We start from the raw sequence: 22,138 nt of genomic DNA, 5'->3' as shown, positions 1-22,138 counted from the left end.
ATTATTATTACTACTATTAATTATTTCTATAGCGCTACCAGATGCACACAGCACTGCAGAGACAGAAAGAAAAAAAAAAAAGCCCCTGCTTGAAAGAGCTTACAATCTAAACAGCCAAGAAAGACAATCAGGATGTCATTGATACAGTTAAGGGGAACGGTTAATCAGCGGGCTGGGTTGGAGGGCAGAGGAGTAGGGTTAAGGATTGAAAGCTATATCAAAAAGGTGGGTTTTAAACAAGGGAAGAAGGGGCTTGTCGGACAAACTCGGGTAATTTATTCCAGGCATAGGGGGAAGCTAGATGAAAGGAACGAAGTCTGGAATTGGCATTGTAGAAGAGCGACTTATCTGAGGAACGGAATTCTCTGAGAGCTCTACTCTCATTTCTCTGTAGTTAACCTACCTGTGATAGATCTCACAATACATTAACAGAGAGCTAAAATCAGCCATAGGGGTTATATATTAGGTAAATCGTAATATAAAAATAAAAATCTGGAATACAACCAATAGAAATAAAGCACTAAAAATATACTTACTAGTTCATTGCTTGTGGAAGTAAGTCTCAATTTTTCTTCTATCTGTCTTCCTATTTTCTGAACAGTTACCTGAGTCTGTTTAATTGCACATTGGGTTCTATGTAATCTGAAAATTTAAGAAAAGGAGAAATTAGGTCTTTACCTGCTAATTTTCTTTCTTTTAGTCCCTTTAGACAGGCATAGAAATGGATGCGTTTATGCTCCTCTACAAACAGGTGGAGACTGAGATACTAACTTTTGCCTTCAGTACAAGTGGGCTGTGCAGTCCCTATTACAATCAGTCTTAACGAATAGCCAAGCAGAAAATAACTAGGCTCACATGGAGAAAACAAGGAAAACGCTGTTGGATACTGATTAGAACAAGAACCTTTCAGAAACAACCTAGGTTCGCCAGCTAAACCAGCCAAACCAAATGTTGTTGCTCTTTTAAATTCCCCTAACAACCAAACCAACAACTCCCGTAGAAAAAAAAACAACGTACTCTTTGCAAAAAACACCAAACAAAACGACAGGGCAGACATCCAACTTGCGCAACTGCCTCTGCTCTAAGACCGGGAGGACCACAGACTGGTTGGCATGAAACGGCGAGACCACCTTCGGAAGAGGGAACAGGCCGCAGCATGACCCACTCCTTGGAGAACTCCAGGAAAGATGGCCTACAAGAGAAGGCCTGCAGTTTTGAAATGCATCTCACAGAAGTAATGGTCACCAGGAAACCATATAGGCATGTACAGGCATCGAGAGGCTCAAACAGAGGATGAACGAGCACAGATAGAACCACATTGAGATCCCAAGCAGAAACCAACGACCAAACTGGTAGATGGAGCAGTTTCGCAGCTCTCAAGAATCAAATCGCAAACGGAAAAGAGGCCAAACGCCTACCATGCAAAAGACCGCAAAAAGAAGATATAGTGGCAATCTGCATGTGAAGGGAGGACCAGGCAAGGCCTCCCTCCAGGCCATCCTGCAGAAACTCCAAGATGTGAAGCAAAGCATAACAAAGGGGAACCAAGCCATGCTTGGACACCACTCTTCAAAAAGATGCCAAACACGCACATAAGCCCGAGAGGTGGAAAGTCTCTGAGAACCTGAGTAGAGATCATGTTATCCAAATATCCCTTCTTCCTTAGGAGAGCCCTTTCAAAAGCCAAGCTATAAGACAAAAGGGACCCGGATCAAACATTGGAATGGGACCCCGAGTCAAAAGATCAGGCGAGAGGGACCGTGAGAGAGGATCTGCCAATAGCAGATGAACCAGATCCACATACCATGGGTATCTGAGCCAGTCTGGAGCCACAACAATCATGTGGCCTGCATGCCAGGCAATCTGAAGGAGAACTCTGCCCACCAGAGGACAGGGCAGAAAGACATACAGCAGGCTGTCCGTCGGCCAAGCTCGCATCAGAGAAACCAGGTCTTTGGACTGGCAATCCCTGCACCAACTGAGGAACCTTGGCACTTTGTCGTTGACTCTCATGGTCATGATATCCATGATCGGCTGACTCCAGAACTGAACAATCAACTCGAAGGCTTCCAGCCCAAGACACCACTCGCTGGGATCCAGTACATGACTGAGAAAATCCACCTGGACATTATCCACACCGGCAATGTGGGAATCCGAGATGTCTTGACGATGCGCCTCTGCCCGTTCCATGAACAGAGAGGTCTCCAGCATCACCAGATGACTCTTGGTGCCCCTGATGATTGACATAGGCCACCGCTGTGGCACTGTCTGAGAGAACTGGAGCTGACTTGCCCTCCAGTAAGGACTGGAATTCCACCAATGCTAGCAGCATTGGCTCTGGTCTTCAGAACACTGATCAACATTAATGCCTCCACCAGTGACCAGCAGCCCTGAGCTGAGCGACCGAGACATTGAACTCCCCAACAGAGGAGACTGGCATCAGTGAGAAGCACTCTCCACTGGGGCTGATCGAGACTCACTCCCTGAACCAGATTGGAAGACTGGAGTCACCAGCGTAGGCTGTGACAAACTAATCCCCGAAGAGGGAGCAGAGAGTCCAGATTGTGAATCTGTGGCAACCACCGCCGAAGAAACGTATACTGAAGAGGACACATGTGAGCCCGAGCCCACAGAACCACTTCCAAGGAGGCTGTCATGGACTCCAAGACCTGCAGAAAGTCTTGTGCCAGCAGATCGGGAATCCATCAGAAAGCGAATCTGCATCTGCAATTTGCACACCTTGGCCTTTGGAAGTAAACCCCCCCCCCCCAAGCTGGTATCGAGATACTCCAAGCACTGAGAGCTGAGAAGGAGTCAACTGGCTTTTGGAGAGGTTGATCACCTAGCCCAGGGACTGCAGAAACTCCACAACCTGAGCCATATCTCGGGAACTCCCCTGCAATGACTTTGCTCGAATCAACTAATCATCCACATAGGGGTGCACCAGAAATGCCCTTCTTGCGCAAAGCCCGTGCCACTACAACCATAATTTTGTGGAAGGTACGTGGTGCCGTAGCTAGACCAAAAGGAAAGCACACAAAACTGATAATGCTCTCCCAAAATCGCAAAGCGAAGGAAACATTGATGGGAGACCCAAATGGGAACATGCAGATAAGCCTCTATTAGATCGAGACAAGTCAGAAATTCCTTAGGTTGAATAGCCAGAATTACGGACTTCATTGTTTCCATACGAAAAGATGGAATCTCAATTGTTCTGTTAACACCTTTGAGATCCAAAATGGGCTGAAAAGACCCCCTCTTTCTTGGGCACCACAAAGTAAATGGCAAACTTGCTGGTGTGAATCTCGTGAGGAGGCACTGGGACTACCACTTTGAGGTCTAAGAACATGAGCAGTGTCTGCCAAAAAGCCCTCCTTTTCCAACTTGCCTGACAAGGATAAGACACGATCTGGCAAAGGTCAAGAAAATTCCAGAGCATAACTGTTCTGAATAACTTCTAGGACCCAGTCAAACTCGCATAAGGGCATACAACGCATCCGGCATAGAAACTGTGCCTGCCCAAAAAGTTGAGGATAGGGAACCACCGCCTCACTTTCCAGAGTGTGCTTTTGAGCATGACAGGCGCGTATGACACAAGACGTCTTCAAAGCAGCTTTAATGCCTAAAGACATCATTTTCCTAATGAAAGTACATTTACATGTAGGGGGAAGGGGTAGGGTAAATAGTTCTTTTAAAGGTCTGATTAATAGATTGAAATATAATATATAAATAATATTTTAAATTAAATTACTTGTGGGAAGTGTGGATGGGGGGAATAAATTCATGTATGTAAAATCATAATTGTATGAATATCAAGTGATATGTAAAAGATGTAGTATAATTGATATATTGATTATAATTGATTATAATATGTTTAATTCACTTGTTGTAAGAATTCAAAAATCAATAAATAAAAATTAAAAAAAAATATGATGTAGTATTGTGCACTTGTTGTAAGATGGAAAAATGAATAAAGAATTAAAAAAAAAAAAAAAATGCCTAGAGCAACTGCGTCAAAGAGCTTCCTGAGGACCATCTCCACATGGTAGTCCTGCATAACTTCCAATACTAAACCACCCACATTGTGGAGAAAGGTACATTTGTCACCTGCACCACCAAAAATCCACCCTAGGTTGATCCAAAAGTTGCTGACACTCCTTTGCCAGCAAATCCCAGCATGGCAGAGCTCTAGCAATATTCAGAGCATATTAGGGAACCAGGGGAAGGAAGTAAACTGCAAGCACACACCACAAAGCCAGGAAGAAGTGGACAGAGCCAGCTGAGTAAAAAAAAAAAAAAAAAAAAAACCTCCTGTAAAGATTCAAAAACCAAGGTCGGGTAAAACCCCAAAATCCAAGAGGCACAGGCTTGTGAGAGCATGTCCAGGCTCCTCAAACCCCAGAGAAATCCACAGATCCAGCACACAGGCCATGATCCCTGTCCTGGGAAGCACTGCACCTGTAAAGACGGGGTTAGCAAGCAATCGGACACTCCCGGATCAAGGTCAAGCAGCGCAAGCAAAGTGGCAGGAAGAATCTAGGATGTGTCCAAAGGAGAAGTGCCATTGATAGACACTATGCAGGCGGAGAACACAGAGACCCGAAATTCAGAACACCAAAATTTCAAAAATCATGAAAAGGTGTCCGGCTCCTAGGGCATAGATCACCTTAAGGTGACTAAACTAAGCCTTTCAAAAGCAGCGCAGTCCGTAGTTTGACAGACAGAAGTACTAGCCATGCCGAGCCCTGAAAGCACGAAAGCCGCCCCACCTTGCTATCTGAGCACTTGGGCACCTGCTTCTGCAGGAGAGCAGCTAAGCTGAACCCTGTAGCCACACCCACCCCTCATCCCCTCGGCTGTGCCACATGGCACAAAGACACTCTAAAAGCGTTAAAATAGAACAATCCTGGCACGAATCCAGAAGAGGAGAACCCAAGGACTCCATTCCAGCAACTTTCCAGGCAAAATTTGCAGTTTTGAAGAATCAGGGAGCATTAGAAAATAAAATCATTAAAAATCCAAGATGGCCACTGTCACAAAATTCACAACAGAATTGTGACAACACAGTTGGCACCCTGCGAGACACTGCCGAGTCTCCTTACGGTGCTTATCAGCCTGTGTTCAAAAGGTGTGACCACCTCAGGGATGGCCTTGAGCGCCAGAGAAAACTATGCAGACTGGCCAATAGGTACCCAGAGGGATCGGCCTGTCAGCTACAGACCGAAGTCTGGATTCTCAAGCAGACAGAGCTTCAAAAATCGTTCCATGCACTAATTCACCTGAAAAGGGAGCAAAATTACAGCAAATTAAAACAATAAAATGGGGAGAGCAGCACATATGCATGCAGAAGGAAAAAACTGTAGAGGGAGCTACAGTACTATCAGAGGCAGAGTGAAAAATCCAGAATGGATCCCTTCTGCAATCATGCGGCTAAAGGGAAATAACCTTACTGTCTAGAATGTCTCACCTATTGCATTGGAAATACAATTATGCATTCAATTAAATTTCTGAAGAGCAGCAGCGACATCTTGTGGTAAAGTGTGTAGATTCCTTGAACACACATAAAGCCTGTTTCCCTAAGCATTACTCCATAGGCAGAGAAGGGAGAAACACAACAAAGCAGATAATAGCAACATAATGATATATGATAGCTAATAAATACCAAGTGATACACCCAAATCTGTCCAGACAACCTCCTCTCTGTTTCTCTACCACCTTGGGCAGATAAATATAAGGTGGCATGTAAAGTGATATGAAAAAGTCCCCTCACCACCACCTGATTACCCATTATTGCATGTATGTTATACTGAATGATTTCTGATCTTTAAATAAATGTAGTATTAACAAATGGAACCTGAGTAAACATGTACCATATTTTTTTTAAGAAACAAATTATCCAACACCCATATCACCGAATGCTTCTTGAAATAACAGCTACAACCCAATGCCTTCGTGCTATTTTCAATATGGAAATGCGGCTACAGATCTGGTGTCACTGGGCCTTTTAGGAGGCTGCTGGGCGGGAACCAGCAGGCTGAGCCCGCTTGGAACTGCTATATCTCTGCCATGAGCTGTAATATGATTTCTGAGCAGAGGAACTCGTCAAGGGAACCTCAAAAATTACCACCTGACCCTCTCGAGGTCCAAGGTCTACTGTCTGGTAAAAACTTAGGTTGACAAGCTGACATACTGGCCACGAGTTGTCTAATCCTTTGCTAAAGAGAATTTGGCCCTTTAAAAGGTAGCCTGCTCAAAGTGGCCTTGGAAACTGAATCTCCTGCCCACTGCCTAATCCAGAGCATTCTGCAGGCAGAGACTGAATATGCTCATGACTCTAAAAATGTCATATAGAGAGTCTGCCACATAGTCCATCCTGTCAATAAATAACTGGGATCGTCAATCAATGAAGGACTCCATTGTAATCTGGTATGGCAGGCAAGGGCAACATAGAAAGCCGCTGATGCCGCCTTCAGACCCAAAGCCAAGGTCTCAAACTACCTTTAGAGGACTAAATCCACCATGTTATCCTGCACATCTCTTTAAATATCACTCGCCCTTCACTAGGGAGCAAAATCCTGTTGGTAACCTGCGCTACCAAGGAATCCACCTTAGGATGGACAAACATCTGCTAAAAGTCAGGAACCATTGGATGCATGGACTTGGTAATCTGCAAGGGTCCCTCCGGGGCCTCCCATTGCTCCATCAGCATTGTGGTAATATAAAGATATGAGGGAAATTCTGATCTTTAGAACTGCTCATGACAGAACATTGAACTTCCTGATAGAGAATGACACGGGGACAAATTTTTCCCCGTCCCCACGGGAACTCATTTTCCCATCCCGTCCCCGTAAGTTCTTTTCCTGTCCCTGCCCCATTCATGCAAGCTCCATCTTCATCTGCACAAGCCTCAAACACTTTAAAATCATAAGTGTTTAAGGGCTTGTGTGGTTAAGGCACAGCTTACAGGAATGGGCCAGGGACAATGACAAAACTTGCAGGGGCAGGACGGGGAAATTGAGTTCCTGTAGGGACAGGGAAAAATTTGTCCCCGTGTTATTCTCTACTTCCTGGATCTGCAAGGTTCTAGCTCTAGATCTCACAAAGATTCTGTAATCTCCAGCAAATCTACTGGCTTAAAAAAAGGGGGGAGGGGGCGCACTGTCAGATCCTCCCCTTAATCCAGGGCTGCCAGTGTCTCCTGACTGCCTTCCACCTGACACCCTGAATCCTCCAACCTTGAAGATTCATTTTTGGATTCAAACGAATCAACTCCGAGCCCCATTCTTCCCAGTCCTTTTACGACTGAACCTCTGGATCATGTGCTTGAAACTGCAAAGGGGACACTATGCTCTTTGAGTGTTCAACCTGCTGCGCAAGTCCTGGCGTGCTCTCAGACCCCTATAATTTAATAGGTTTCGAACATCAGACTCACAAAATCAGGGGCAAATCCCTGTACAGGGAAGGACCCAGGCAGGGATTGTCTTCAATTCTTTGAGGGCTCAAGGGCAGTCGCGCAATAGCACATTGCCACAGGTTTCAAGTCACTATTTCCAGGCTCTGGGAGGAATTCTGAGCCATTTTGTAAATCCAGAGGGCCCTGAAGGGATCAGAGGGAGTTAAGCTCATGAATCTCGCCCCCCTCACATGCTCCACATTAACTCTCTTTTGGTCATCCTGCACAAATCTGGTATGATATGTGGTAAAACTTCCTGAAGAGTCCATCTGTATTGATTTTAAACCAAATTGAGGTGACAGATGGAGGCAAATTGAGTTTGACTAAAAATTTGAAGATGGACGCTGTGGCAACCGGGAGAGCAAAATTGCAGCTTAAAAAAAAAAAATCCGGGAAGAGGTTTTAGAGGTGGAGGACCCTAAAGGAAGCCCTAGGAATTCTCAAAAATGCAATTTAAAACCATTCCCTGATGTCTCAAATAGGCTACTCAAAGTTACTACTGATGCCGAGACTGCTTTAGGTGGGACTCCAGCTGAAGTACAGAAAAGATTTCTGCCTCAGACAAGCGTGTAAGAGGCTCCATAAGTTTGTATCTTCAAGCTGCCAGTCAAACCAATAAATGTGACAGATCTCAAACCCCTTAGCTCCACACACGTTGATGGGGGGAGGGGGGTGAGGGAAACGCAGTTGACACTGTAAAGCCCTCAGGACTGGCACAGGGCTACACAGTCTTCGCTCAAGCCCTGGATCACCATGAGCTAGCTCTCCTATAAGGGGGAATGTTCCCTGAGCCTCCAAATTGTTAGTACAGGCTGGCTAGGCAGGTTCCCTGCTAGTTACAAACTCGAGCCACAGTCTGTCCTCTCGCAGTCAGAGCTGTCCCAGAAGCACTGGGAACCTCTGCAGTACCGAAATAATAGAAATGATCTCACAGCAGATCAGAAAACCACCTTCCAACTCGCGTGTAGAAAGAACTAAGGAGGAGCTAAAGTATAGCCCAGAACAGGAGGTAGAGCCAAAAAAGTTTAACTCCTTCTACACAAACTTGCGGGTGGGGATAGATAATCCACTTATCAAGACTCCTGTACCATTTGTACCAGATACATTTCTTCAATTCCCCTGGTTTCTTTCTCCAGCAACAAAGTACCTTTCAGGGAATGGGAAAAAGAAGAAAAAAAGCAGTTGGATCCCTTCCAAGTATTTCCTAACTTTAAATTCAGCTACAGTGTTTTACAGAAAAGAAGATTTGTTCAACTGCACTAGAAAAAACGTGTTGAGTAGCATGTGAGAACTATGCAGACTAGAGCTACAGGGCTCACTGTTCCATCCCCTTGGAGACAGAGAAAATACTGAATCTTGTAACCCATTCTGGGCTCCTTTTGGGAAGACGGGCTAAATAAATAAAATAAATAAATACTCTTCAGCTGCCGAGTCCCCTCAAGGGGCAAATCACACAGAACACCTTTCTTTCTCTGCCTCCTTCTCCTGGTCAATGGACACAGCTACAAGTTCTAGCAGCCCGAAGAAAAACACAAGCATTAGCCAAAGATGGGACATGGATTTGAGACTACAAAAAGACCCTTTAGAACTCAAATTGCAAAATTAGTTCAGCATTCCTCTGGTCTGACTGTACATCTCTAATCAACGCTGACAATTTGTGCATGTTTCCTTAAAAATATAGAGGGTCTTGTATAATACAAGCTTAAGCAAGATATTTACATCCTAAAGAATCTCAGAATAATCAAGTCTTACCTAAGTAAAGAAAAGACATCATAGGAACTTCGAACAGAGTTCTGATCAACCTGAAGATGACTGTTTCGCTGTGTATCTGCATGATCCTGCGAGAAAAGAAGTGTATAAAAATAAGCAAAAAACATTTTTTAAATAAGAAAGAAAACAGGTTAGTATACTGATTAGGATTTTTCAAATCTGTCCTGGTAATCCCACAATCAATTCAGTTTTTAGAATATTCATAATGAACATCAGTGAGAAATGTGCATGCACTAGAGTCTTAGGGGGAAATTCTATAAAAGGCGCCTAAAAATAAGCACCTAACTAAACAGGCATCTAAAGTTAGTTGACTAACAGTCAAAAAGTTGGTTTCAATTATGAGCTTTAACAAGCTCATAATTGAAAAAATACTGTAGACACTTTTCATTGTCATGTGAGGCAAAGTAGTCTATAACTGAGAATAGCAAGAGTAAGAAAAACTATAGAAAGGCAGGATGGGTGCTTTTATTTTAAAAAATCTTTATTCATTTTTATAACTTACAACAAGTGCATTAGAAATTAACATTTGAACTTATACTATATCACATCAGGATGGATGCTTTTTTTAAAAAAAAAAAAAAATTCTTTATTCCTTTTTAATTCTTACAAGTGTACTTAAAAAATAATACAACAATTTTCACCATATCACTTGTGATTACAAACATATGTTCTTATAAATATAACAAATAAATATCCCCCCATATTATCAATATTTCCATGAACATATTATACCTGTTTCCCACCCTAACCCAAATATAGACTAATCATGTGTTTAAGACATCTGATGCTTTGATGTCTTGAAGTCCGAGCTGGTGGGGTCCTGTTGCTCCTATACCTTAAGCTTGTTGGCTTTTTCACTGAGCACTTCTAATTTAATTAAGAATTTTTTTTCTTTTTTAATTTGTAATATCAATTCTCTATGTTAAGAAGCCTTATTTTTTTTTTATTCTTTATTCATTTTAAAACTTTCATCAAGTGTACAAAAATTTATAATAAAATAAATCTAAGCACTTGTGCATCTTATCATTATATCTTATAATTAAAAATATAACCCTCCCCCTCCCACCCTCGAATCCCTCTACTTATTATATTTTCATATAATGGAAACCCACCCCCCACCCAACCCTAAATCTTACATAATTAATAGAAAAATACCAGAAAAATGGCATCAATCATGACAAAAGGACGTTAATGGCTCCCAAATTTTAATAAAATTTTTATAATTTCCATTCTGTACCGCTATTGATCTTTCCATTCTATATATGTGACATACTGAATTCCACCAAAACTTAAGAAGCCTTATTGAGGGATCATTCACATGAGGATCAAGTTTGCAGCTGAGTGAGTCTGCTATCATGTTTGAGTGTCCCGGAATATACGCTGCTTGCAGGTTTGCCTGGAGGGACAGGGCAAAGCGCCAACGGCAGTAGGACTCTCTGTACAGGGGTCAAACCTTTCCGTAAGTGATGAGTTGGGTCCCAAGGCTGATCCATCCAGATCAATCTGGGTTCATTGCTGGGTAACAAATGGGAGATAATATTTGCAGGGTGGTGGGTATGAGGGAGGTTGCGTTGAAAAAGAGTCAGGAGATGCTTATGTTGTCGGTTGACATCAAAAAGGCTTTCAATAGGGTCTCCTAGCCCTTTATGTTTAAAGTGTTGGAGCGGATGGCACTAGGACCCCATATGTTGGATTGGACTAATATATTCTAAAATGGGCCTTTAGAATGTATTAAAAGTTAATGGAAGTTATTCAGCCCCTTTCCAACTTTACAGGGGAACACAACAGGGATGCCCACAATCTCCAATATTATTTGCACTAGTAATTGAGCCATTGGCCAAGAACAAGAGGAGAAATTCTATTATTCAAGGGGGAGGGGGAAAAGGTCAATGGGAGAGAATACAAGTTGAACCTTTTTGTTGATGATCTTTTAATCACTCTGATGGATCCAGAGGGATCTATGGGAGGCGACTGTGACAGAACTTCTCAAATATGGCAGGCTTTCAGGCTTTTAAGTTAATATGAAAAAGTCAGATATTTTGAATGATACTCTAGGGCTCAAGAGGATTGAGGCTTTTAAACCAATTTTCCTGTTCCGTTGGGTGACTGATGCTGTATTTGGGAGTCCCAGGACAGTCTCTATATGATTTAAATTATACACCTAGTTTGTGTAGTGCCCGGCTAGAGTTGGATAGATGGCAGTCTTTATGCTTCTCTTGGGTAGGGCATATTAAAATCGTTAAAATGATGATTTTACCACAACTGTTATTTCTATTTTAGATTCTCCTGATCTGGATAGATAGAAAGGTGCTCGACTCTCTTAAAAAAAAAAAAAAAAAAATTATGGAGTTTATTTATTTCCTTTATGAATTTTCAAACAACATCACAAGAATAATTCTTGCTACAGAAATACAGGAAAGCAAAACAACTAAACAGCAAGGGAAAACACACAACTTCCCATCAAAAAAGTAAAAACTAAACCCTTTCTTAGACCACTACATTACAAGGAGAGTCAAATATTTAAACTGAAGAGAAGGTGGTATTAATTTTAAAGAAAAGGCTTAATATAAAAGCAGCTGCAAACATTAAACTAAAGCCCTTCTAATCAATCCTTGATGATTTTCTTGACTGACAGGAATTCCTTCAGGTGTTCTGGAGAAAAAAATGTATATTTGGTTCCCAAATACCTTACCAAGCATTTACAGGGACACGCTAAAAAAAAAAACATAGCACCCAATTTAATGGTGTCCTGTCGCATTGAAAGAAAATCTTTCCTTCGCTCTTGAGTTGTCTTAGAAACGTTAGGGTATATCCAAACTTTTTGTTCTCCAAATAATTTTTGAGCATTTCTGAAATATAACTTTAAAATCATATTGACATCCTGCTCAAATACAAAGGATACCACAAGAGTGGTTCTTTCTGTTTCAGCTGTCATAGTTTGTTCTAATAAAGCCGTTATATTTCTGACGTCCATCTGTTTGGCCCCTTCCATTCTTTCTGTGGAAATCTTTTTACTTAGCAGGTAATAAATCTTATTAATTGGGGTAACATTATTTGAGGACATAGTTAAATTTTCAATCAAGTACCTCTTAAAGAGATCAACAGGCATAGTCCGGGGAACAAGAGGAAAATTCAAGAGCTGAAGGTTCAACCTATGATTATAGTTCTCCATCTGTTCCAATTGTCTATGAATTCAAATACTGTCTTTAATTGTTGCTTCCTTAAACTGGAGATTTTTTATATCCTCCTGTACTCGCTTGGTTTGGTCAGAAAAGTCTTTTTTCATGGAGTCTACAGATTTAGTTAATATATCTAATTGAGAGGAAATTTTAGATAACTCCTGTGTAGCTTCAAAACGTTGAAGAAGCACCCAAATATCCTTCAATGAAGCCTCCGTGGGAGCAGATAATCCTCCTGCACTCTCAGCTGGATTCCCTAGCTCTACTATTTCAGCTGCTGTGCCCCCACTGAGAAACCCCTTAGAAATCCTTCCGGGTTCCAGGGGCTCTTGCTCCAGTGCGCTTGTAGTGGCTGGGCACAGAAGGTCGAAGGGCCCTGGAGGGGAGAGAGATGTTTCCATTCCCGATAGGGAGAAAGGCTCTTCAATGCCTCTCCCTAAAGCCAGGATAACTTCTCCGGTATTTCCTGCAGCTGCCGGCAAAACTGCAAAGAAGCAGTCCCCTGTCTGCTGTGCCGGGGTGGAGGTAAGTGCTGGCAAGGGTGCAGCTCTAATCGCCCCTTTCCTCTTTGTATGCGGCATTTTAGCAAGTTCAAAGTGAGCAGGGAAAAGCCCAAAATTCCTCCAAAGCTAGAAAAATAGTCAACAACAAACAGCAACCTTGCTCAAGATAGTGGAAATAAAGAGACAGAGACAGTTAACTCCGTGTTCTCAGCGGCTTCTCATACCACCATCTTGACTCCCATCTTGCCTTTTTGGTCCTGCCTGGGAGGAGTGATAATACTAAATTCATAGGTTACAAGCAGTTAAACAAATTTGTTTTTATTGATTTTCTAAAATTGAGGTAAGATGAGGAGTGGATGATGACATTAGCCAGCCAGTCGTTCCATTTACCTGCCTGGGAGGCAAAAGCTCTGTCCAGGAATCTTTTGTAGCGGCAGTCCTTTAATGATAGAAAGGAGGACAAATGAATTCTGCATGTGGACCTAATGGAACTGTCCAGATTAAATTGAGAAACCAGGTACATAGGGGCCAGGCCAAAAATTGATTTATAGCAAAGGCAAAAAAATTTAAACAAAACTTGTGCTTCCAAGGGCAGCCAGTGAAGTTTTTGATAGTAGGGACTGATGTGTTCCCATTTTCTCAACCCAAAGATCAGTCGAACCACTGAATTTTGGATGATTCGGAGTCTTTGTAGGGTTTTTTTGAAGGTACCCAAATAAATGATGTTGAAGTAGTCAAGTGTGCTTAGAATGGAAGATTAGAAACATAGAAATAGACGGCAGATAAGGGCCATGGCCCATCTAGTCTGTCCACCCCAATGACCCTTCCCTACCTTTCTCTGTGAATAGATCTAGTTTCAAGTTTCAAGTTTTCAAGTTTTATTTCACATTTGATGGATCGCCTATTTCGAAATTCTAGGCGATGTACATAATAATATAATATAGAAACTTTAACCAAATTACAAAATCAATTAAGACTCACATGAAAGATAGGGAAGGAGGGTAAAGTTACAATGTGGGAGAAGAAAAAAACAAAAAACCAGGAAAGAACAAAAGGTAGGGTAAAATTTATGAATAAAAATTTATGCGTAAAAAATTTATGCATTAAAATTGTTTAAGGGCGTCCTTTAGTTATATTATAAATCAAAGGCGTCCTTAAATAAATAAGATTTTAAAAGCTTTTTAAATGTTATGATATCACTTTCAATTCTGTGTCTATCCCATTTGGCCTTAAAATCAGGCATGCTGCTGGCCTCAATCACCTGAAGTGGAAGACTATTCCAGCGATCAACCACCCTTTCAGTGAAAAAGAACCAATAAGCGGAATAATACTGCGTCAAAATATTTTCTGATGGTTTTGAGTTTCCATAAGATCGAGAAGCATTTCCTAACCAAAAAGTCCGTGTGTACATTTAAGGTAAGGTGTCGGTCCAGAGTCACTCTCAGAATCTTTATGGAATCTTCAATAGGGAAGGCCTGGCCGTTCACAAAAATTGTTGAGGCTTTAATTTTGTCATTTGGGCTTGCTAAGAAAAATTTGGTTTTGTCCGAGTTGAGTTTTAGTTTGAATTCGGTCATCCATAATCCGATCTGATTTAAAATAAATGACAGGTGATTCTTTGTTTCAGACGACAGGGATGTAAGGGGGATGACTATAGTGATGTTGTCTGCGTAGATGTAGAATTTGACTCTTAAGCTTTGCAGTAAGTTCCCCATTGAGGCGAGGTAAATGTTAAACAGTGTTGGGGAAAGGGGGGAGCCCTGCGGCACTCCGCAAGAGTTTACCCATCCACTGGATTGTTTATTATCACTGTTGACTTGATACGATCGTTTAGTCAAAAAGCCCTGAAACCATTTTAATATATTACCTGTCCAATTGACATCAAACACTCAATGTTGGAGAGGTTGTGGAAGAGTGAGAACCTATTTGCATATGTGGTGGGATTGCATAATGATTCAGGGGTTTTGGTCTGAGACCTTCAATAGATGCTCTCAAATTTTGGGACACAAAAGAGGCCTGAATGGAGCTGGTATTTTTGAATCATTATAAGCCTGACTTGGATGCGGGGGAAGTGTTTTTTATAAACTGTTCTTTACTGCTGCTAGACTAGTGCTAGCGGTAGTCAGGAAGCAGCAAGTGAGACCTGAATGGACATTAATCATTTTTCAGTATAAACTTAAGGCTTTGAAATATTCAAGAATGAGAAGCTTTGCTCGAAACTGGGAACAATTTGAGGCATGGAAGAGGATTACTATGTCTAGAACCAAGGGGGGGGGGAGGAGGAGGAGAGTGGGACTGGAAAGAGTTTAAAGTGGGTGCAGTGAAGGAACCACATCACCTACTTATGTTATAGATGATCTGTAACTGTTTTCTGCATTGTGGGAGTTGATATGTTATTGTTTTATATAAAAATTCAATAAACCTTTCAATTAAACTAAACTAAACTAAGCCTTAAGTTTATATACCGCATCATCTCCACGGAAGTGGAGCTCGACACGGTTTACAAAGCATAAAAATATAGGAAGAGAGAGGAGAAGGATTTATAAAAGCATGTAAAAAGAGGGATGTAAACAGGAGAAGAGATGTTATATGCTAGAGAAAAGCCAGGTTTTCAGTTGTTTTCGGAATGGTTGGAGGGAGCCCAGGTTCCGCAGCGGGACAGTGAGATCGTTCCAAAGGCCCGTGATTTTGGAGAGGAGGGATCTTCCCAGTTTGCCTGCGTGGAGGATGCCGTGTAGAGAGGGAAGGATAGTTTATGTCTGTGGGCTGATCTGGTGTTAGCAGGCATCAGGGCGAGGAAGAATAGAGGGATTAGGGGGCGGAAGGATGCCATGAATGATCTTGAAAGCCAGGCAGGAGCATTTGAAATGAATTCTGGGAAGTACTGGGAGCCAGTGAAGGTTGGTAAGTAGTGGGGAGACATGGTCAGATTTGCGTTTAGCAAAAATCAGCTTGGCCGCAGTATTCTGGATAAGCTGGAGTCTGCAAAGACTTTTTTTTGTTAGGCATAAATAGATGGCATTACAATAATCGAGTTTGGATAGGATGATGGATTGTACAAGGACGGTGAAATGTTTTTGGTGAAAGTAGGATCTGACTTTCCTCAGCATGTGGAGGCTGAAAAAACAAGATTTTGCCAAGGAATTCAGGTGATCGTTGAGGGAAAGGGAGGAGTCGATAGTGATGCCGAGGACCTTGCTTGAGAACTCAAGGTGCAGAGCAGGGCCTGTGGGTAGAATGAAGAGGGTGGGCAGGTGTGCTAATTTAGGGCCGAGCCAGAGTAATTTTGTTTTTGATTCATTTAATTTCATCTGTACAGAGAGGGACCAGGCGTGAAGTCTCATTATGCAAGAAGTGATGTTCTCTTGGAGGTTTGTAAGGTTTTGATCTGTTTCGAGGAGGAAAAGGATATCGTCTGCATATGTGTAAATTGTTTCAAGGGGGGATAGTTTGAGGAGCTTCAGGGAGGTCATATACATGTTGAAGAGAATAGGGGATAGGGGAGAGCCCTGTGGGACACCACAGGATGGTGTCCACGAAGCGGATTTGGAGCCGTTTGTGTTGACAATGTAGGAACGAGCGCGAAGGAAGTTTAAAGCGTGTAATGATTAGGGCATACTAAAGGGTAAATTCTATAAATGGTGGCAGAAAAATCTACGCTTAGCGCTATTCTATAAACCAGCTCCAGAGTTAGACATCTGTCTGCTTGACTAACATTTAGGTACAGCCATTTATGTCAATAAAAATTAGGCTTAAAAGCCTGCCCCTAAGTTGTACGTGCATCGGACGTGTTCTATAGCAGTGTGGCTAACTTTTAGGAATGCCCACAACCTGCATACTGTGACCAGTCAGACACGAGAACCACTTTAGGACAAAGGAGTCTATTCCTATCTCAGAAAGTTGGTAGATTAGTATGTCATGGTGCACGACGTCGAAAGCCGCGGAGAGATCGAACTGTAGGAGAACGGCAAATTTGTTTCGGGCGTGTAGTTGTTGCACCTTTGAAATTAAGGAAACTAGGAGGGACTCGGTGCTGAAATTGGGCCTAAATCCGTATTGGTAGTGTTGGAGAATGGAGAATCTCTTTAGGTAAGAAGAGAGCTGAGTAGCGACTATGGTCTCTAGAAGTTTTGTTAAAAGAGGGATGTTTGCTATGGGGCGGTAGTTCGATGGTAAGGAATCTGGAGAAAATATTTCTTCACTCAAACATGTAATTAAACTCAAATTCGTTGTCGAAGAATGTGGTGAAAGCAGTTAGCTCAGCAAGGTTTAAAAAAGGTTTGGCTAATTTCCTAAACAAAGTTCATAAGCCATTGTTCAGCTGGCTTGGGAGAATCCACTGCTTATTCCTAGGGTAAGCAGCATAAAATCGGTTTTACTTCTTGGATGTTGCCAGGTACCTATGACCTGGGTTGGCCACTGTTGGAAACAGAATACTGGGCTTAATGGACCTTCAGTCTGTCCGAGTATGGCAACTCTTATGAAAGCACCGACACACAGATCAGTCAGAGAACTTCACCACCAACAAGTGTGCCTGCATCAACCCTGCTTGTCTCCAGAGAAGAGTAAATATATATTTGTGCTCTCCAGAAGACTGCCACACACACAGATGTTCCAATACACTTTTGCTTCATTTCACACTCTAAAGTCACCTCCAAGGTCATGAGTGGAGCTGGAAGGAGAGGGAAGGAATCCAGAACCACCAGGTATCACCTGAGCTGGTGGAATGAAGGACCCAGAACCTCTGGGTGTCATCCAAGCGCAATGAGAAAGTTCAGACTATAACCTGAGAAAAGATGACCAGCATAACCCCCTGCTCATCACCTGACATTAAGCAGGCTAGGAGTTACCTGACAAACACCAAGAAAAAGCTGCATGTCCAATCTCAATGGTCTCCTGTTGATACTCATTGTTGAAGGTGACTCATCCATTCAATACAGCTCTTGGATCCATAGAGACTGATCCCTCCCGTACCGATGAGCCATTCTTTGAAGACTCAAATATCTCTACATGCAGCTTCTCTCAACCTTGAAGATCTTGCCAAAATCTTTAACACACATCACATCCAGGTATATTCAGAATCAGGTTCCAACATCAGTTACAAGTATCTGTCATGATATGGTCTTGCACACTGGGTGAGCTTCTGAAAAGCCACTAGGAGTTTTTTCTATGATATGTCACAAAGAAGTACATCTGCAGTAAAATCAACTCAATTTTGAAAATGTACCAGAATGGTATACCAAACGCCTTCAAATATTACATGTGGTGGTATATCCCACTAAATCCTCACTAAGTGGAGTTCAAGGTGGGTTGCAATCGGTAGTAATTATCATTACATAATAGTACAGTGCAATGTCAAAAGTAGTCTCAGGATCTTGACAGTTTAGTGCAGTTTCTAGATCTGGATCATAAGCAGCATTATTGTTATATAACAACTAGCTGATGCCCCGGCGTTGCACGGGTATTTAATTATATCAATAACACTGTAAATTGATTCAAATAAAGATACTTTATAGTGGTGAATGAAATTATTTTTTTACAGCTTTATAAAAAGTACAATATTCAAATTATAATGTGAAATATTTGACAAAATGAATACAATACAACTAACGCAAAACGTGATTATAAACAAAATTTTTAGTTTCACCTCCTGGAGCAAGAACATATAAATTGTTTGGAGAACCCACCCTTGAGCAAGCAACATAGAGTTGTGGGCCGAGAGACCCCCAGAACATATCACCCCAGGTAGTGAGGGATCTGCATACCAAGTTTCGTTCAAATCGGTCAAGCCGTTTTTGAATTACAGTGAGAATGGCAGCTTTTAACATTTTTTCCATTGACATGAATGGGTGAAATCTGATTTTCTGTTTGTAGCTCCGCCCACGTGTGCAGGTGGGCCGCGAGACCCCCAGAACATATAGTAGTAGGTAGTGAGGGATCTGCATACCAAGTTTCGTTAAAATCGGTCAAGCCGGTTTTGAATTACTGTGAGAATGGCAGCTTTTTACATTTTTTCCATTGACATGAATGGGTGAAATGTGATTTTCTGTTTGTAGCTCCGCCCACGTGTGCAGGTGGGCCGCGAGACCCCCAGAACATATCACCCCAGGTAGTGAGGGATCAGCATTCCAAGTTTCGTTCAAATCGGTCAAGCCATTTTTTAATTACTGTGAGAATAGCAGCTTTTTACATTTTTTCCATTGACATGAATGGGTGAAATCTGATTTTCTATTTGTAGCTCCGCCCACGTGTGCAGGTGGGCCGCGATACCCCCAGAACATATCATCCCAGGTAGTGAGGGATCTGCATACCAAGTTTCGTTCAAATCGGTCAAGCCGTTTTTGCGTGATCTCGGCACATACACACATACATACACACATACATACCTCCGATTTTATATATATAGATATATAGTGCAAGATGAGGCTGAGCTAAATTTTTGACAGAAATTTATGAAAAAGCCATGTTTTCTGGTCTTTCCTGAACTGGGTATAATTAGAAGTCCGGATTCCTATGGGAAGTGAGTTCCAGATTTTCATGATTCGATGGCTAAATAATTTGCAGTGAATTGTTTGTATTTTATTCCTTTTAGAGATGGAAAGAATAAAGTCAGATTGTCAGAGTTTCAGTGATTTATAGTTCTGTCTAGTAGTTCAGTGAATCTGGAGAAACTATTTGGAACATCTCCATTTAGGGATTTATAGTTAAACAGCATAATTTAAATTCATTTTTCTACTGGGAGCCAATGTAACTCTCAACAATGGAGTGGCATGATCAAATCTAGGCTTGTAAAGTCTCACTGCTAGAGGCCTATACTTGTGAACACCAAAAGAGACACATAAAACGTAAAACCAGCTGGTAACCTAAAAAATATCATGGTACCAGGAACCACACAGCAGTGATAGGACTATGAAAAAATGTGAACAATTCAAAATATAAGTCTCAACAGGGAGTTGTGGTGATGCATTCCACCTGCTCTGTGGAAAGATGAAGACTTAGGGCTCCTTTTACTAAGGTGCGTTAGGGCATTAACACGCTGAATTGCCCCCCGCGCTAGACCTTAACGCCAGCACTGAGCTGGCGTTAGTTCTAGCCGCGTAGCGCGCGGTAATATCCTGCATGCGCTAAAAACGCTAGCGCACCTTAGTAAAAGCAGCCCTTAGTGGTCCCAAAAGTGGCAGGCTAGAAATGATATGTGTGCATGGTAAGCTCTCTTAAAAACTTCCCAGTTAATACAGCTGGAGAAGCATTCCTGTGCCAGGTTCTGTTAGTGGCTTCTATTATCATTTAAGGACTTATTTTGCTTGTCCTCAGAGAAAAGCTCTTACTCAAAAATTGGTCAAGTTTTTGGTACAGTATTAGAGTACCATGGCTGAGCGTTTGGCTTCTGGCGGTTTTTATTTAATGATATGGGAATATTTAAAATATAAATAAATGGCTTACTATGTTGCTAGATAATCTTACCTTGTGTTCAAATGAAGCGCCATAATAACCATCATTTAGCCCAAAAATAATTTCATTTGGATTTTGTGCATGTATCTGCAAGAAGGTAAAAAATAAAAATTCATCACCATACGACATCATGGTACTTGTAAAAATCATTCACTATTTACTTAGTAATAAAGCACAGAGGCTGGATAATATACAAAGACCAAAGATCAATATTCCATAGACAAAGATGTTAAAATCAATGTTTTGAAGGTAAGATCTGACAGGCACATTTCGTCCTCAGGTTACATCTGCAGTAAAACACATCACATGTAGTTTAGTTCTGTGAATGTGTTTTAACTCAATGCAATCCAAGGAAGAAACAAGACTACTATTCACTTATACAAGAGATAGGCACATATAAAACAGGTCTAATAGATCTTACAGAGTACATTATACTGTGAAGTTCAAAGCAGATTACAAAGAGCTAGAATACATCTAGGAATTTACAATTCATCCAGAAAGAACATTTTCATCCAAAAGAATAAGAATTTAAAAAGATCTGAAAACCAAGGACCTGAAAAAGCAATAGATGGTAAGCTACAGGTTTTTTGTGTGTGGGGGGGTTTATATAGGACATACAAATAAAATAGTTTTACAGCTCTTCTAAAAGCATCATATGGTCTTCATAGACAGTAAATTCCAAGCTTTAGCTGCTTAATGAGGAAATGACAAAAGGATTTTTACAGACTTAATACCTCCGGGATCAGGAAAGACCAATCTCGTAGGATTGCATGCTGAATATTTTCTTTAACATGGAATACAGATTAGTCTATAACTATAGAGATCCTTTTCACTGTAAGGTGTGCTGAAGGATTTAGCACGTGCTAATGAATTAAGTTTCAAGTTTATTTTTGCTTTTGATAGATCGCCTATTTCAATTTCTAGGCGATGTACATATTATAATAAAATACAGTAAAGAAACTTAACATAGTAACAATAAATTCCTATTATGACTAACATGAGAGAAAGGAGAGCGGGTAAAGTTACAATATAGGGTATGGTAAGTAAAAAGAAAAAAACAAAAGGTAGGATAAAAGTTTACCAAAGCACACTTCGTAAGCATTAATTAAACAGATAAAAAGATTCTAGAGGTTAAAAGCATCCTTAAATAGATAAGTTTTTAAAAAGTTTTTGAATGTTACAATATCGCGTTCTGTTCTAATATACTGAGGGAGGGTGTTCCACCATTGTGGTCCCGCAACAGTGAACATATCTGCTCTTCTCGTCCCTATAATTTTTAAAGAAGGTACAGTTAATAAGCTTTGGTCAGATGAACGCAGAGATCGTTGGGTTTTATAAGGGATTAATGATTTAGATATAAATTGCGGTTCATTGGATGCTAAGGTCTTAAAGATTAGAAACATAAGTTTATACAGGATCCTATGACTAATAGGTAGCCAATGTGCATCTATTAATAATGGGGTTACGTGATCTAATTTTTTAGCGTTGTAAATTAGTTTTATGGCCGTGTTTTGGATAATTTGAAGTCTTCTTTTTTCTTTTTGGGTAATGTTTATAAGTAAGGCGTTGCAGTAGTCGATTTTTGCTATGATGAAGGAGTGGATTAATATCTTTAAAGATGATGTGTTAAGAAATTTGGCGATAGATCTTATCTGCCGTAATTTAATAAAACAATTTTTAACAGTAGAAGAAACATGTTTGTGGTAGGTTAGTTTATCATCTATAAGTACCCCAAGAATTTTAATTGAGGGTACCATACTGATTGGTATGTTATTAAGAAA

General features: G+C 41.2%; 1 protein-coding gene across 1 annotated transcript in view; it reads right to left on the bottom strand.

Annotated features, from left to right (window-relative positions):
* UVRAG (UV radiation resistance associated) overlaps nt 1-22,138 on the bottom strand; it is a 136,775-nt gene that overhangs the window by 79,752 nt on the left and 34,885 nt on the right. Inside the window, exons 5-7 of the mRNA XM_033948900.1 lie at nt 20,370-20,444; nt 9,206-9,291; nt 537-642 (exon numbers count right to left, since the gene is read on the bottom strand). Coding sequence (XP_033804791.1) covers nt 537-642; nt 9,206-9,291; nt 20,370-20,444 — 267 coding nt within the window. The remainder of the gene's footprint in view (nt 1-536; nt 643-9,205; nt 9,292-20,369; nt 20,445-22,138) is intronic.

Source organism: Geotrypetes seraphini, chromosome 6 (genome assembly GCF_902459505.1).
Source record: "Geotrypetes seraphini chromosome 6, aGeoSer1.1, whole genome shotgun sequence".
Taxonomy (NCBI): Eukaryota; Metazoa; Chordata; class Amphibia; order Gymnophiona; family Dermophiidae; genus Geotrypetes; species Geotrypetes seraphini.
Note: the sequence above shows the minus strand (reverse complement) of the source record. Positions and strands in the feature narration are given on the sequence as shown.